Source organism: Brachionichthys hirsutus, unplaced genomic scaffold (assembly GCF_040956055.1).
Source record: "Brachionichthys hirsutus isolate HB-005 unplaced genomic scaffold, CSIRO-AGI_Bhir_v1 contig_723, whole genome shotgun sequence".
Taxonomy (NCBI): domain Eukaryota; kingdom Metazoa; phylum Chordata; class Actinopteri; order Lophiiformes; family Brachionichthyidae; genus Brachionichthys; species Brachionichthys hirsutus.
Window position 1 is genome coordinate 477899 of NW_027180336.1, and position 15031 is coordinate 492929.

The 15031-nt window shown below is 41.1% G+C and overlaps 1 protein-coding gene across 1 annotated transcript in view; it reads right to left on the bottom strand.

The window, feature by feature from the left end:
• The window catches only part of LOC137913599 (A disintegrin and metalloproteinase with thrombospondin motifs 3-like), a 53309-nt gene extending 41147 nt beyond the window's left edge, over positions 1 to 12162 (bottom strand). The window contains exons 1-2 of the mRNA XM_068757241.1: positions 12159 to 12162; positions 11350 to 11777 (exon numbers count right to left, since the gene is read on the bottom strand). Coding sequence (XP_068613342.1) covers positions 11350 to 11777; positions 12159 to 12162 — 432 coding nt within the window. The remainder of the gene's footprint in view (positions 1 to 11349; positions 11778 to 12158) is intronic.
• Positions 12163 to 15031: the final 2869 nt, after the last annotated feature.

Genomic DNA, 15031 nt, shown 5'->3' on the forward strand with positions numbered 1-15031 from the left:
TTTTTAGCAATGGCTTCTCACCATGAGGCATTTCTTAGAGAATAAAAAAACCACACATTGCAAATAAAGCAGCTGACATATCAAAGCTCCTCTGGAGGTGAATATTGGATTTCAAGGCTGCGCAGGCAAAATGATTAATGGACAAAGGAAGTATTTCTGTCAGGTTGTCCAGACAGAAATACTGTCTGTTTGGCTGATTGAGGAGCATAAGATGTAATCAAGATGAAGTGGAGGCAAACAATGTGAGGAGTAATGGTCTAACTGTGATCAACAATGCCCTGCAAGTGTCCACTTATAAAGAAATAAGATTATGATAAAATAATAATGCCCACTTATACCCACTGGGAGAATCTCTCCATGCAGGAGACCATTTGATCCCACCATTTTCAGTGAATGATGCTTTTACATAAAAAAAAAAAAAAAACCATGAAGGCTGAAACTTTTGGGAATGAAAATTAGGCCAGCACAGCAAAGTTTTATTTTATTCAGTCAACATTGGTTGTTCCAGCAATCTTTAAGCCTTTTCATCTCAGCCTGAGAGCACAGCTCGTTATAACAGTAGTTTGCTTTCTGTTAGCACAAAAAAAAAAAGGTTCCCATTGTGTTATATGTGAATATGGAGCCGGTGGCCCAGTGGATAGCGCTATTGCCCCACAGCAAGAAGGTCACAGGTTTGAATCAGACTTGCGGCCTTTCTGTGAGGAGCCTGTATGTTCCCACCCCGCGTGTCTGCTTGGGTTCTTTCCGGGTTCTCCGGCTTCCTCCCGCCACCAAAAGTATATAAAATTAGGTGAATTGGTTACGCTAAATTGCCCATAGGTGTGAATGTGTGTGTGAAATAATTGACTGTATTTGTGTGGCCCTGCAATGAACTGGTGGCTCGTCCAGGGTGTGCCCCGCCTCTCGCCCATTGACTGCTGGGATGGGCTCCAGCACGACCCAGTAATGAAGATCAATTTGATAAGATGGAAGTCACATTTTGACTCCCATGATTGCTGCTAAATAGGCCATAAATCTCTTTCCAAGGGACACACCCAAGCAACATTTTGCCTTGCTTTTTTTTTTTTTTTACTGTACTTTCAATTTCAAAATGTGTAAAGGACCAAATTGTTCAGGCCGTGAACTGCGGAGCCTGGTAAAGTTTCCCTGTGACCCACAAGATGGGTGCTGTAGACAAGATGATTGAGGTCTTCATCAACCCAGCATCTGACCTTGATCTACCCTCTGTGGATTATTGCTAGGAATGGGCCACTCCTGCTTCCCAAGATTCATGCGTTCTGATTTTGAAACACATTCCTGAGATCTCTGATTGATTCCACATAATTCTGATTCTGGTTAAATGCGTCCCAGAAAATCCACCAATAACAAAGTTTGTACAAAAAAGGCTAAATATTTTTTTTAATATGTTTGTGAAATAAAATTGAAAGCTTGAAACTGTAAAAACAGCCACTGCTCTTCGGCCATGAGTCAAAATCTCCTGCAAGCACATTTCTGGGCCTTTAGATAATTTAATGACTTTCACAGCTGCATAATTCCTCATAGGATCACAAAGGCTAGTGAGCTGGTCCATCACACCGTTTGAAAGTTTCTTACAAGTGACAAAAAAAAAGGTAACTGGAAGACATAATTTCAAAATAAAGGAAAACTAAAGAATTTGATTACAGAAACCTTGCAAAAGATCCAGCTACTAGTGTTCAACTGTATTTATTTCTTAAATGGGTTTTAATATTTAGGTAGCATCTGTTCTGGATAGCAACAGGAACAATTAACACTGATCTAGACAAATGTTATGATGTATTCATAGCACCTTTATTTCACTTTTAACAAAATAAAATCGACTTTTCTTGTGTCTCGCTGCTGTAGTTTCCTCCATTAACGGCTACAGACAGTATTTCAATGAAACCAACCCAGTAGAAGGAAGTGGCGTCATTTAAAATGGTAAATAAACTGCAATATTTTACAAATAACAGGAAGCAGAAATCAAACGCACCCACCCAAGCCAGTTCTAACTGAGATGTCTGAGTAGAATTAACTTTCTTCTAAAAGGTCACAAACCCAAATAAAATCAAACACATGCTTCAGCCAGTGATTGAAGACAGTGAAAAAGCTCACATAGCACTGATTGCTTAAAGGTCACACATTAAAACCCTTTTTCCACAAGTTAACGCAGTTCCCAAAATCTCTGCGACCGTCTTTGGTGAAAATAGCAAATGGATGCAGGATAGCGTCCCTCTCTTGTCTCAAACAGCTCCGTCAGAAACTCCTCTGAAAATGAAACCGAAAATAAGTTCATAGCGCACTGCTGCACGCTACCATAGTAACCGGTGAGGTAACTTTTGGGAGCAACATGGCTACCGAGATTCAACTACCGTATTTTCACGACCATGGCGCGCACCTTATTATAAGGCGCAACTTCGCGCAACATCAATGAACGCGTCTATTTTCATACAAAAGGCGCACCGGGTTTTAAGGTGCATTAAGTGAAACAAAACGGTCAGATAAGTCAAACTTTATTCAACTTATTCTCAAGATGAAACTCGCCCGGCGTCGCCTCCCTGTCTTGGTGAATGTGTGTTCGCCTTCTGTCATCCAAAGCTCCCAAGCAGCTCACAGTTTGACGCTGAACGGTTGGAGTTCTTTGGTTAACTCGGAGTTTATCATCATCATCATCCCGGGTTAATCCACCCGGGATGATGATGATGATGAACTCCGAGTTAGTTTGCTTCACTTGGGTTTAGACAGTATCGATGAGATCGGCGCGCACAGTCGCAGATCGCAGGAGATGAGTTGCTGCAGGTCTTCTTGCTTCCTCCACTTCCTCCATTGATTCATTAATGCTGGATTCTCTCGCGGCTGATCTATTCCCGTGTTCTGCTGCGGGACCGACAGCCTCGAGTTGGGAATCCGCTTCGTCAGCATGTCTCTTAACACCGGTACGTATCACTCCGTGAGGCTCCTGACTATAATACTATGTTGAAGGGCAGCACCGGTACGTATCACTCAGCGAGGCTCCTGACTATAATACTATGTTGAAGCGCAGCACCGGTACGTATCCCTCCGTGAGACTCCTGACTATAATACTATGTTGAAGGACAGCACCGGTACGTATCACTCCGCGAGGCTCCTGACCATAATACTATGTTGAAGGACAGCATCGGTACGTATCACTCAGCGAGGCTCCTGACTACGGCAGCCGTAACACTCCGACAGGCCATCTAGCGGTGCGGCTTCATCGCTTACCAAAGTCGTACTGTTACACCCCAAATATCTACCAGTATTCAGTGTCATCCAGTAAAGAGATAATGGCAAGTGTCTGACAGAGAATCTAAACACAACCATCTGAAAATGGATCAACAGTACTGTGTTTCATCAATTTAATATCCCCAACATCAGCAGTGGCCAGGCAGACAGCACTCTTCTGCCAAAAAACACATATGGGATTCAGCTGAAGGGCTCCAGTTTTTCAAAAACAGTCTCTCGTTTAAACCTCTTAAGGAGGTAGGTATGTACGTGCATTCATTTATAAAAAAAAAAAGTTGAGGTCGCATGCTGCAAAGTTGAAAAAGGGTCTGAATTCAGCCAGGACACTGCCACCTTTCACCCTCGGTGTTGTTCAAAGGTGTGTTTGCTTTCAAAAATGTGAGCAAACCTTCGTCATCATTACCTGCCATTTTCATCCCCAGCCATTCAAGGAACTTTAACGTGGAAAAAACACACAAGTTAATTTCTTGTTATTTACAGTGGAGGTGGTGGCATTCCTCCATGGGGAGAACTGCAAACCCTCTTTGTGGATGCCTGACAATAACATGTAGACTCTTAAAACAGATTTCTGCATCGCACAAAAAAATCTTCTCTCATTTATGATTTAATAGCATTTCATTCATCTTTTTTTCCCCTTTATTCTTTTATCTATATTATAAAGTAGAGTGTACGAAATTTACATCGATCTTGCTGCTTTTTTAAAGCAAAGTACAAAGTACAATTTCGGTGAACGCGCAGAGCACAGAAGTGTGAAACAGGCTATACTTTGAGAAACAATCTGAGATTTCACTTTCAATCTTTTTGTGCCAAACAGAGCAAACATTTACTGATGGCTTTGAGGAGGTGGCGAGGATTTAGACTTAAAATAAAACCCCATGCCAGTGAATGGCTCTCAATGTCTGCCTCTAACGACAACAGAAAATGTGGCCTCCTCTTATGTTTATATAGGTCATGATTAAAAAAAATTCAACGCAATAAATATAAATGAAAGCACCCCTGAAGTGCATACTGAAATGAACTCGACTGCTGGGGAGAAAACCTGAAGAAATAGCTTGGCTTTGCATATCTTGGTATGGGCCCCCACCTCAAACCATATTCCCAAACAGCTCTGGGGTCAAGTCTCTGCAACAAGTCCTGCTAAGTAAACAAGGAACATTAAGAACTATTAGTGAATAAAACTCTTGTGCCTCACCACACTTCAGTGCAAAGAGGAACTGGCCTGCTTTCTTTTTTTAAATCATGCATTTTCCCCTCTGCAGCAGCTCCAAATATCTCAGGAGCTGTGCATGTCCAGAATGCTCTGTTATGTCTCAAAGGCCATAAGTGTAGGCCAGGGATCATGCATAGCTTTTAGCGAAACATTAGCATATCGTATTTGCTCATTTTGAAACCTTCATGAATCTCAGCTTTGTAAATATTTCCAAAGGGAGCCTTGCTCGTAGGAGTTGCAAGGAGGAGGTGTTGGACTGACAGCGAACGGGAGTGTTTCGGTTCTTTCAACAGGAAGCCCTTTTTCTCTGTTTACACTTGAGTGTCCCACACGCTGCAGACACTGTAGTGCCTCACCCTTTTTGGCTGACAGAGCTGATTATGCAACATGAGACATGTTGTAAAAAAAAAAAGAAAAGTTTAGCACAGCTGCTGACCAAGTACAGGTTAGTATCAACAGCTGGATGTCGATGCGGTTCTGATGTCAGTTCTGGCCGCATCGGTCAGTTGATTCAATGGTCTATCTGCTCTGGACCTCTCCTCGGAAACTCTCCATCATGCAGCTTGGGCTGAGAGGTCTTTGTGGCGGCAGGAGCTCAGTCCAAAAGGACTTGGCTTGGGAACCAGAGCGTGAGTGCGAGACCAGCTTCAGGTGAGTGGAGGGTTCAGGACCAGCATGGACCAAGAAGCCTGAAGTGTGCGCTGGTGGTTGGAGAGATGCAGGTTTGCCTCCTGAGCATTGCTGAGGTGCCCTTGAGCAAGGCACTGAACCCCAGAGGTTGCTCTCTGGGTGCTGCTATGTGGCTTTCCCTCCACTTGATCATCTCTCTATAAAATTGCAAGTCAAGGATGAATAAGAATTTCCCCTTCAGGATAAATAAAGGGAACTTTCTTCTTCTTCTTCTGTTCAATAAGGTAAAAGCAGGTACTTCATGGCACAGAGTTGCTTGTACTTCACTTTACAGCTGACAGTGTGCTTGAGGGCAAATGTTCCATGATCAAAATGGTTGGAGGGCAGCAAGTCAAACTAATGTCCATGCTAATATTGGATAGTAATGGAATGGCAATAAGAGATATAAAGATATTCTTATCTTTTTCACTGCGGTAGGGCGATGGTGGTGCAGTGGTTGAGAGGGTGGTCCTATGATCGAGAGGTTGGCGGTTCAATTCCCGGTTCAGGCACGGGCACAGCTCGAATAAATGACTAGAGTATTACAGGTACTTAGATTGTTTTCAGTCAAAACCATCTTCGTAATTCTCCAAAGGGATTCTATATTACTCAAAAGACTGCTTCTGTGAAAGATCACTGAGGACATAACCTTCATGTGAGCAAAGGCCATAAATCAAATAAAGGCATTATGCATTACGTAAATAAGTGTCCTCATGCATCTGACTTTGTGCAATGGAAACACTCAAAAAATATGGCTTTAAATACTGTCTAATTAAAATGTTCAGAATAATTTGAAGTCTTAACCAATATGACAAAAAACAAAAACAAAACAAGAACGTCGGGAATTACTGAAGTATCTGCTTGATTTACTCAAGTATCTGCTTGCAAACAAGTCTGAATGTCATGTGACCCTGACAAATGCATCTCTGCCTCATTTACAAGCAGACAGAAAACAGAGCTGAGCACTGATAAGTTTCATCATTTATTGATCCAGTTTTCTCAAAAATAAAACCCCCTGTAACATGGAGGCCGTCTCCCACTCAGGCCAGTAAAGCGCCCTAACTTCACCCCCCACAGTGATGCTGCTGTTGCTGCAGAAAAGGACGTACCTGCCTCATTAAACATTTTGCAGTCATGCTGCCTGCTCCAGCAAATTCTTGTAGGCAACAGCCTGGCTATAATTAAGAGACAGTTAAACACACACCTAGCAGGGCTAAGGCTACCACTTCAGATCAAAGACCGCTGGCTCCCAACAGCAGGCTTTAAAATAAATAAATAAATAAATACCAGCAACCACTAGTTTGGTGAGCTTTTGATCTTGAGTCATATAATCATGCGTGCTCTGAGAATATTAGAAAATATAACCATGTTCTGTAGTAGATCAACCAGAAGACCGAACAGCACAGGCAGAAATGATAGAATAATTCATGTTATCATGTTTGATTATTTAGTTATTTACTTATTGGTACTCATTGAATTTTGCACCCAAAATACCCCTGAAGGAGGAGATTGTTATTCTAGCTCCAATTTCATGCCCCAGTTTTTTTTTTTTATTATTATTATTTATTTATTACTTTGCACGACTTCAATTTATTTTATGTCCCAAAGCACTGTGTCTTAACATTAAATTAAGTTGTCTTGTCTTGTTACATTCTCATTTTATGCTTTCTTATCCAAAATGTGTAGCTTATCATTAAATGGGGCACTAATGCCTCACCGTAAAAGACTTCCTGTTGTGATGTTGACCTTTCAGAACAAACATGCTTCCATTGATAGAAAGTGAAAATGAACAGAGAATAACAAAAAGCTTTTGACTATGTGCACAGTCAATCTGCACACGGATAAACATAAAATGTATAATTATTTTTAATATTAAATCAAGTAATTATCTGAAGCAATTGTGCTAAATTTAACACTAGATTAGCATTTGTTTTAGCACAATAACAAGCAGGTCAGGTTACACTGACCGAGATTTTATTTCAGAGCTTTCTTTTTATATCTTTTTACAATCCAACAGATCATTTCCTGTTGTCCTGTTGGGATGTTGACAGCTTAAACAAATGCTTCCGGCAGTAGACGGTGCAGAGAAAAAATGGCCATAAGATTCTGATTTCGTATGCGACGTAAAAGCAAAAAACAAAACAGTTTTTGCAAGGTTTAAAGGAACAATTTAAAGGAACAACTTCTGAGAGGAGCTCAGGCTGCAGTGTGATATCACACAGTGTTGTATGCAGCCGTCTTTTCAAATCCACCCTCCAAACGGGCAGTGACGGACCCTTTGATGGCTGTTGGCGTCTTCAAAGTGACATCCGGCCACAACAGTATTTATAAGAAGGACTCCAACATCCTGTGCGGCCCCCTCTCAGTCTCCTGTGAGCTGCAACTATAAATGTCTTGGAAAGACTGAATCTGTCCAAGTGATGAACTGCTTCCTACTCCAACTAAGGGAAATGGCTACAGGTAAAACCTCCAGAGCAGAGGAGTGACTTCAAGGCCATTATCTTTTTTTTTCCCAAAATTGGTTTAAAATGCCAATGTATTACTGTCCCCTTATTTTTAATCACATTGAAGAGTTCATTGCTCAATTCAGCAAGAATAAAGTACAAACACAAGGGACTGAATGCGGATTAGATGTTCATTCCACATTATCTAGATCCTGAACACACGACTCTTACCATCAAAAGGTGACCCATGATGATGTTGACCGATCCGGACCCGGACACAACTATCAACTATCGAGCAGAACATCCTGAACTATAAATGATGTTTGATCATACGTCTCCAATTCGGTTTCTCAATCCTGTCCTACAGACCCTCTTGGCCTGCATGTTTCACGTGTTTTCGAAGCACAACTACTGAATTAAATAACATTCATTTCCAAAACCATAAAAGCAGTGGACTACAGGGAAAGAAGGAAAAGACATGCACAGCTGCTAGCTTCTGAGCAGCTTGGCCACTCGCCCCGCCAGTAGTCACCATGTCAGCATGACATTCCAATTAATTTTGCTTTGTCACTTTCTGGTGGGATCCAGCCTTCATGAGCTTTTGCTGTGTGGATAGCTGGCTCGCTCTTTGGAAAGACTGGATTTAAGCACCTCCTCCACCCACGCTCACGCGTCAGCCATGTCTCACTTATATAAAGCATTTTTTTAAGACGTCTAGTGCATTTTTGACAATACAAAACATAAATGCATGGTTGATGCACAATAAAGCTGCAAAAAATAGATGTATTTATCAACATTTTATAAATCTAGAGCAGAAGGACCCCAAAGAATTCCCGGGGATTTGGCCAAAGACTGGAAAGCAATACACAGGAACGTTGTGAATATTGAGGAGCTGCAGTGTTTAGTCGTAGGTACTTAAAATGTACCTGAAACTTTCCCTTTGGTCCATTCACTGGGGAGTGGGGTGGGGTGGGGGGGGGGGGTTCTTTTTCTTAACCTACCGTGACTGGTAAGATAGACCAGAAACCCACACAATATTAAGGACAACTGCATACAACTTAGCTGCTTCTTTGCTGGCTACACTATGAAATGACTGAGAACGTACTTTGGTGTCACATGAGCACCATGATGCAATGACTGTGGTCTGGAGTGCAGACAATTAACGTGTGACTGGAATGGCAGAAAAATTCAATTGAAGGCAAAACACTCAGGAAACTTAATTAAAAGAACCATAAACATTGAAATGTTTTGTAAGACGTCCTCTATGGAGCTCTGGCTAGGTCACAAAATACAAATATATTGTTGTTTTTTTTACTTTTTTTAGTTATTCATCTGCTGGAGGAATAATGTGGGATGACGATTCAAGATGAGCGGTTTACCAGGAAGTTCCAGAGCCTGTTTCATGGGATATTTAAAGACAGGAAAAGGCTTGTTTACTACTTCGTGAATCATTTGGAGCGATGCCACGTTTCTCATGCCTCCCTCAGTCCAAAGGTACTCGTGCCTGGGAAAAAAATATTGACTTTTTTGGGGGGATTTAGATTCAGAAGATATCATTCTTGTTAAGATTGAGGAAGAAGAAAAGGGTCACTTTATTTTTGTCTGGATCTTATTAAACACTTTCAATGTAAATTATGATATGAGCTTCGTTAAGAACTTCCTTAATTCATCTTCTGAACCGTTTAGTCTGCTACCGGTTCGCGGGTTGTGCTGGAGCCTATCACAGCAGTCTACAGGCGAGAGGCGGGGTACACTCTATCAGACAGACAATCATTCACACACACACTCATGGACAATTTAGTGTAACCAATTCACCTAATTTCCATGTTTTTGGTGGTGGGGGGAAGCTGGAGAACCCGGAGAGAACCCGCACAGAAACTGGGAGAACGTGCAAACTCCCCACAGGAAAACCCCAAGTCAGATTCGAACCTGTGACCTTCATGCTGTGAGGGAACAGCGCTATCACTGCGCCACTGTGCTGCCTCGAAATAGCAATTCATTTGTAAAATCATTTTAATTCTGTCTCCAGAGGGGCTAGATGCATTTAGTCTCAATTTTATGGACAGAAAATGTACATTTTAATTGAAATGACTTATTATTCTTTAGACACATTTAGAAAATGATTATGTAATACTTATTTGTTTTCTTTTTATATTTTTATCAATGCCATTACATTACAGTAGCAAAAACATCTGACTACTGATTTATCTTTTCAGATCATATTCAAGCACCTGCAAACATTAATGAGTTAATATTATACATTTGTGTAACCCTCCACTGACCAACGGCACAATCAAAACCCAACAAAGGATCCTTCTCTACATGCACTTTCTAGCACAGAGAAAATAAAGCACATCCTTGACACTTCTTTCAAGTAATCCTGAAGAGAAATTCTTCCTTTTCATGTGATGAAGGCCTGGCTGAGTTTGATTTTGCATAAAGTTATAAAAAAAAATTATACATTTACAAATCCACAACCAATGCAATCTGAAAGCCCACTGGTCTAGCACAGCGGCAATGAAAGAGTCGATATCAAATGAATGACATTGAAGATATTTGATTAAAGGCTGGTGTTATTTTATGTTTTTATAATTCACAAACATTACTCAGAAGAAATTAAAATCAACCATGACTTTCAACTTGCTGATGAGGGTTGTCTGTTGTGTCACGTGCTTGTGTTTTCACATTTCAGTTCAGCATTTCCTGTTTTACTTTGTTGCTCATTACAGACTACTTCCTGTCAAACCCAAGTTTCACCTGTTTCTTAATTTCATTCCTTTTCTTTGCACATGCATCCCTACACTATGTACCAGATAATTTTTGTCATTGCTACAAGTCATTTTTGTCAAACTGGAGAAACCGTCCCTGAACCGTCCCTGAACAGAAGAGGAGGATTAAGACACCATCTAACAGCAACATACAATGCCATATTGACTTCTGACCCCAAAATCCACAACCCCCAGCGACACTTGGGTGCAGCTCAAGAAAACAGCTCACCTGAGGGTGGGCGGGACAATGACTACTTTATGAATGTCAATGACTCTAATCGACACTTATTGTCCTGGTGGTTTCTGTCCTTTGTTTGTTTTCTGGTCCAACAGATGCATAAGCATCTAAAATCTCTACCTGTCATTTAGAACTGAAGAAGTCTCTGGGATGAGGTGAAACATCTTCAACCAAACATGAACAATCCAGTTGATGCTTTTTTTTATCTTCTTGACCTGCATGACTGAGAATCTACACTGACGTACTTTATTCTGTTCCCTCAGCCTGTAAACTTCTTTTCCATTAATGTCTTGAATCTGAATGTCTATCATGAGGTATGAAATACAGCACATCGTTTGTGTTGTGATGCCTTCAAAGTGAACGCCAAAGAAGTTCAGAAGGTCTTCGGCTTCATTTTAGCCTATCCCTTGATTGCAAGGATGTTCCGTCAACTCCTGGGAATTTCTGGAGCAGGTCATTCCCCAATTGCTGCTCAAGTGTTTTACGGGTGGCGATGGGGAACATGGGACTGCAAACTTTGGTTGAGCACAAAGGGAACTTGTGTTTTATGTTTGTCTGTCTGCCTGCCTAAAGAATATCTGCATGAACAACGTGTTGTAAAAATGCTGAATGCTGACGCAAAGAAAGGATCAGCTCGGGAGTTATAGACATCTTGTGTCCACTCATGTCAGACAATAAGGTCATGAAACGTTTGTAATGACAAATGCGATGCCAGAGAGGTTAGGAGAGTAAGGAGCTTTATGGTTGAGGAAGACTTACCAGTCCATCGCAGTTGTTTATGGCAACCGTGGCCCCAGGGACATCAGTAATGTCACCAACAAAGGTGCAATCTGTCGTTAAAAGCTCACGGCGCAGTGTCGTCTCCATCCCAGTATTGGGTTCAGTCCAGTTGACGCCTGCACCGGCATCAACACTGACATTCCTGAAGCCTTCAATGTCATCGTGCCACTCCACTATCGCACTTGGCGCCACCAGCCTGTTGTTTGGGCGCAAGCGGAGGTGGAACTCTTTCCCAAAGGCAGTGATGTTGAAAAAAAGTTTATGTTCGGGGTCTTCAGACGGAAGCACCTCCCTCTTAACGCGTCGTTTGTGATTGGCAGAGATCAGGTGTGACAGGTAGTGACCATGAGCGTCTGTGCTGAATGGAGTCACTAATCCATATTCCTTCAGTCGGCTCCTCAGATGGTCTGAAAAACAACAATGAGGATGAGAGCTTTTTTTCTTTCCGGACAACAAGAAGCAGTAATAAAAAAATAAAATAAATACAAATGCAATACTACACATTTTTTCAGTCCCATTTTATTCCAAATTTAAAGTGGTGTGGATGTAATCCTCTGAACCCTGTAGCTCTATGCACCAAAGCACCACAGGTCTGTGCTTGTATTTTGAATAAATATGTAAATGTCCATCACAAGCATCTAGAGTGAGAAAAAATGTCTTTAAATATCTGTCTGAACAACAGTTCCACACCCAATGCATTTGAATTTACAATCACAAAACTGGAGTGAGGGGATAATTGCTGTTTGGTGTGAATAAACTAATATTGCTAATGCATAATATTTACTTACCCATTTTTGTAAACAGATTAACTGAGAAATCATTTCAGGGTAAAAAGGTAACATCAAATCACAGTCATCATTTAAAGTATTCAAAAGATTTAATTTTCCTTGGAGGCATACTGTAGTTGTAAAGCTACAAAGGTTTGTTTCTCCGTCATAAAAGCTAAACCAGAAATTTAGTGCAACTGTACACACAAGTACAGTCTGCAAGGTATTTTATTTTTATATGAGTGTGTAATATTATTAGCGTTTGACATTTATTTAAGCTCTACTCCGCATCGCATCTTTTTAGAATCAGTGTTATATGTTCTGTCAATCAGTTGGTCATTGAAAGGAATAAAGAGGACAACAGAGAAGAATAAGCATCATCTCGGAATAACAAAACCTTGTAATTATCTTGTAGGTTTTGACCAAAAAAACATTTAAACTGGTGGCTCTGGTTAAACTAATTACACGTCTGAGGAAATGTCAAATGGCTACAAACCACAGTGTGCTCACGCTGATAAAACGTAAAGCATGCAGAGATCATTCATCCAACCCCGAGTCCCTTGATCACGTTGACTTTTGTAACGCAGAAAAGGAAACAGCCGGTGCTTCTGTCTGACCTTCAAAATGAGAAACCGCAGGCATGTGTCCAGTACCAACACACAACACACCAAAGGATTTCTTTACTAGGTGAATACCTCATGGGTAACACGTTTACCCTTTCTGTAAACATGAATGACACACAGTGGTTTGATACCGATACGTGAAAAGGCTGTCAAACATGTGCAGGACTGATCACATACCTCTCCCCTGTTTGATTTTTTTTTTTGCAATAATAGTGCTGTGAAAAACGTTCAAGGGGGAAAAACAAAAGTATAGAATCTAAAGGGAGTCCACTTAGGAAGACACATAAGGAGTATTTAAAGAGTGAGCCTCACTGCTTAATCTGCAGGAAGTACAGGGTAGAATAAGAATAAGAGTCACTCTGATGAAAGGAAGAAAAATATGTCTCTTTCATTCATTTTCTTGACCGCTTTATCCGAAATCCAGGTCGCGGGTGTTGCTTGAGCCTTTCCCAACAGTCTATGGGTGAGCGGTGGATCTCCAGATTCCTTCCACCACCAAAAGCCCGCAGCTTTGGTGAAATGGATTCACTAAATTGTCCAGATGTGTGTGTGTGTGCGTGTGTCTATGTGTGGACCTGCAATGAGCTGGCGACTTGTTCAGGGATTTCTCTATTGTAGTTTATTCAGCCTTAAACTCAGGTGCATTTTGAGCTTTTCTCAAGCATATAACATAATTACTTGTCATTTTAGTTATAATCCTTTAGGGATAAAACCTCACTTTGATACTGGTGAGTAACACTTTCAATACAATAGCTAATTAATGATTGTTCATCTCGCCATTATGTCTCTAAAGTATTTTTGGTAGTAGCAGAGTAATTCATTCCCACGTTGGATTTCAATCACTTGCATCGCTCAAATCCTGTCCCAGTTCCAATTTTGTTTCGCAAACTTCCATTAAAGCTGGACTAAAAGCTAAAGCTGTACTTCTGGTGTCGCTCAGATTAAGTAACTGCATGCTCAATGAGTGGATGTGGCATTAAGCCACACATGCTGTTGGCATGGTAACCCGGTTTTGGCAAATGCCAAAACACACACGCAGAAACACACGTGCGTGTTAGGCGTGCTGACCCTCCAACACGACACCAAGGACAGCAATACAGACAAACCCAAAGGTCCGGCAGCCTCTCATTGGAAATAACAGAGTGACTTAACGTTGTGTTCATGCAGGACCTGATTGTGAGTAGAAGACTGAATATGTTATGTCATCCACCAACACAAACAGATTTAGACAAGTGAAAGGAATATTTACTTTGAACAGTCTTCTGTAGGCTTAGAATTGTGATGCCATGTGGGAGGTATGCTCCTGAAGGGATATGCAAGTTTAACTTAAGCCCCAAATAGTGAACAATGAGTAGAATGAAATGAATGAAAAGGAAAAGTCGACTTTCCGAGGAAACAATTGGCTGAAAGAGCTGGAATCCCCCCCTTCACTGTTCAATATCATGTTATCATATGATGATATCAGTTGGAGCCATGTTCCTCGTCATTTAGAGCAAAAGCTGATTCATGTTAATCTGCAAGGGGTGAGATCTGGCAGCATTTAGAGTCGAGACTTTTGGTTATTCTAAAAGGTCATCCAATTGAAGGCACATATTTCAGTGTGCCTTAGAAAGAAAGAAAAGGCCTGCACACTTTCAAAGCTCCTTTCAAAATCTCTCTCTCATTTTTATTTTAAAAATCTATTACGCAAATGACACTTTCTGTCAAGGTAAAACCACAAGAAGAGAAAAGTTTAAAGGGAAGCGTTACACCAGTGACTTCTGCAGTCACTGACGTATTAAAACTGAACATTAAACAATGAAGAGAGCCTATTAGAATAAAAGACGGCTTATAGAAGACCTGTTGCGGGAGATGTTGAGCGCCTTCACCCTGCGAATAATATAATTACAGTGCAAATAGTAGCATAGTGATTTAAGATTCGTTAATCTTACCATTACTTTCACCGCAGTGTCATTCTCGGGGATCATGCAACAGTGAAAATGTAAAACGAGTGCATACAAGTGGTTCTTGGATGAGCAGAAGAAAAGTCAAAGGTGAAACGAGAAGCCACATTAAATGGGAGATTTTACGGTTTTACAATTCTGATAATGGTCCAAGCAAAGCAAAAAAAGTGGCAAATTACAGATCACAAAACCAAATGGTTGCTGCCATCTCGCCGTTTGAGGTCCCCCGGGTCGACAGCGGCTGGTGCAAAAGGATCCAGCGTGGACACTGTTGCAGCTCACTTGTGGCTTAACCCCAGAATGGATAACAGATGTGTAGCATTTAGAA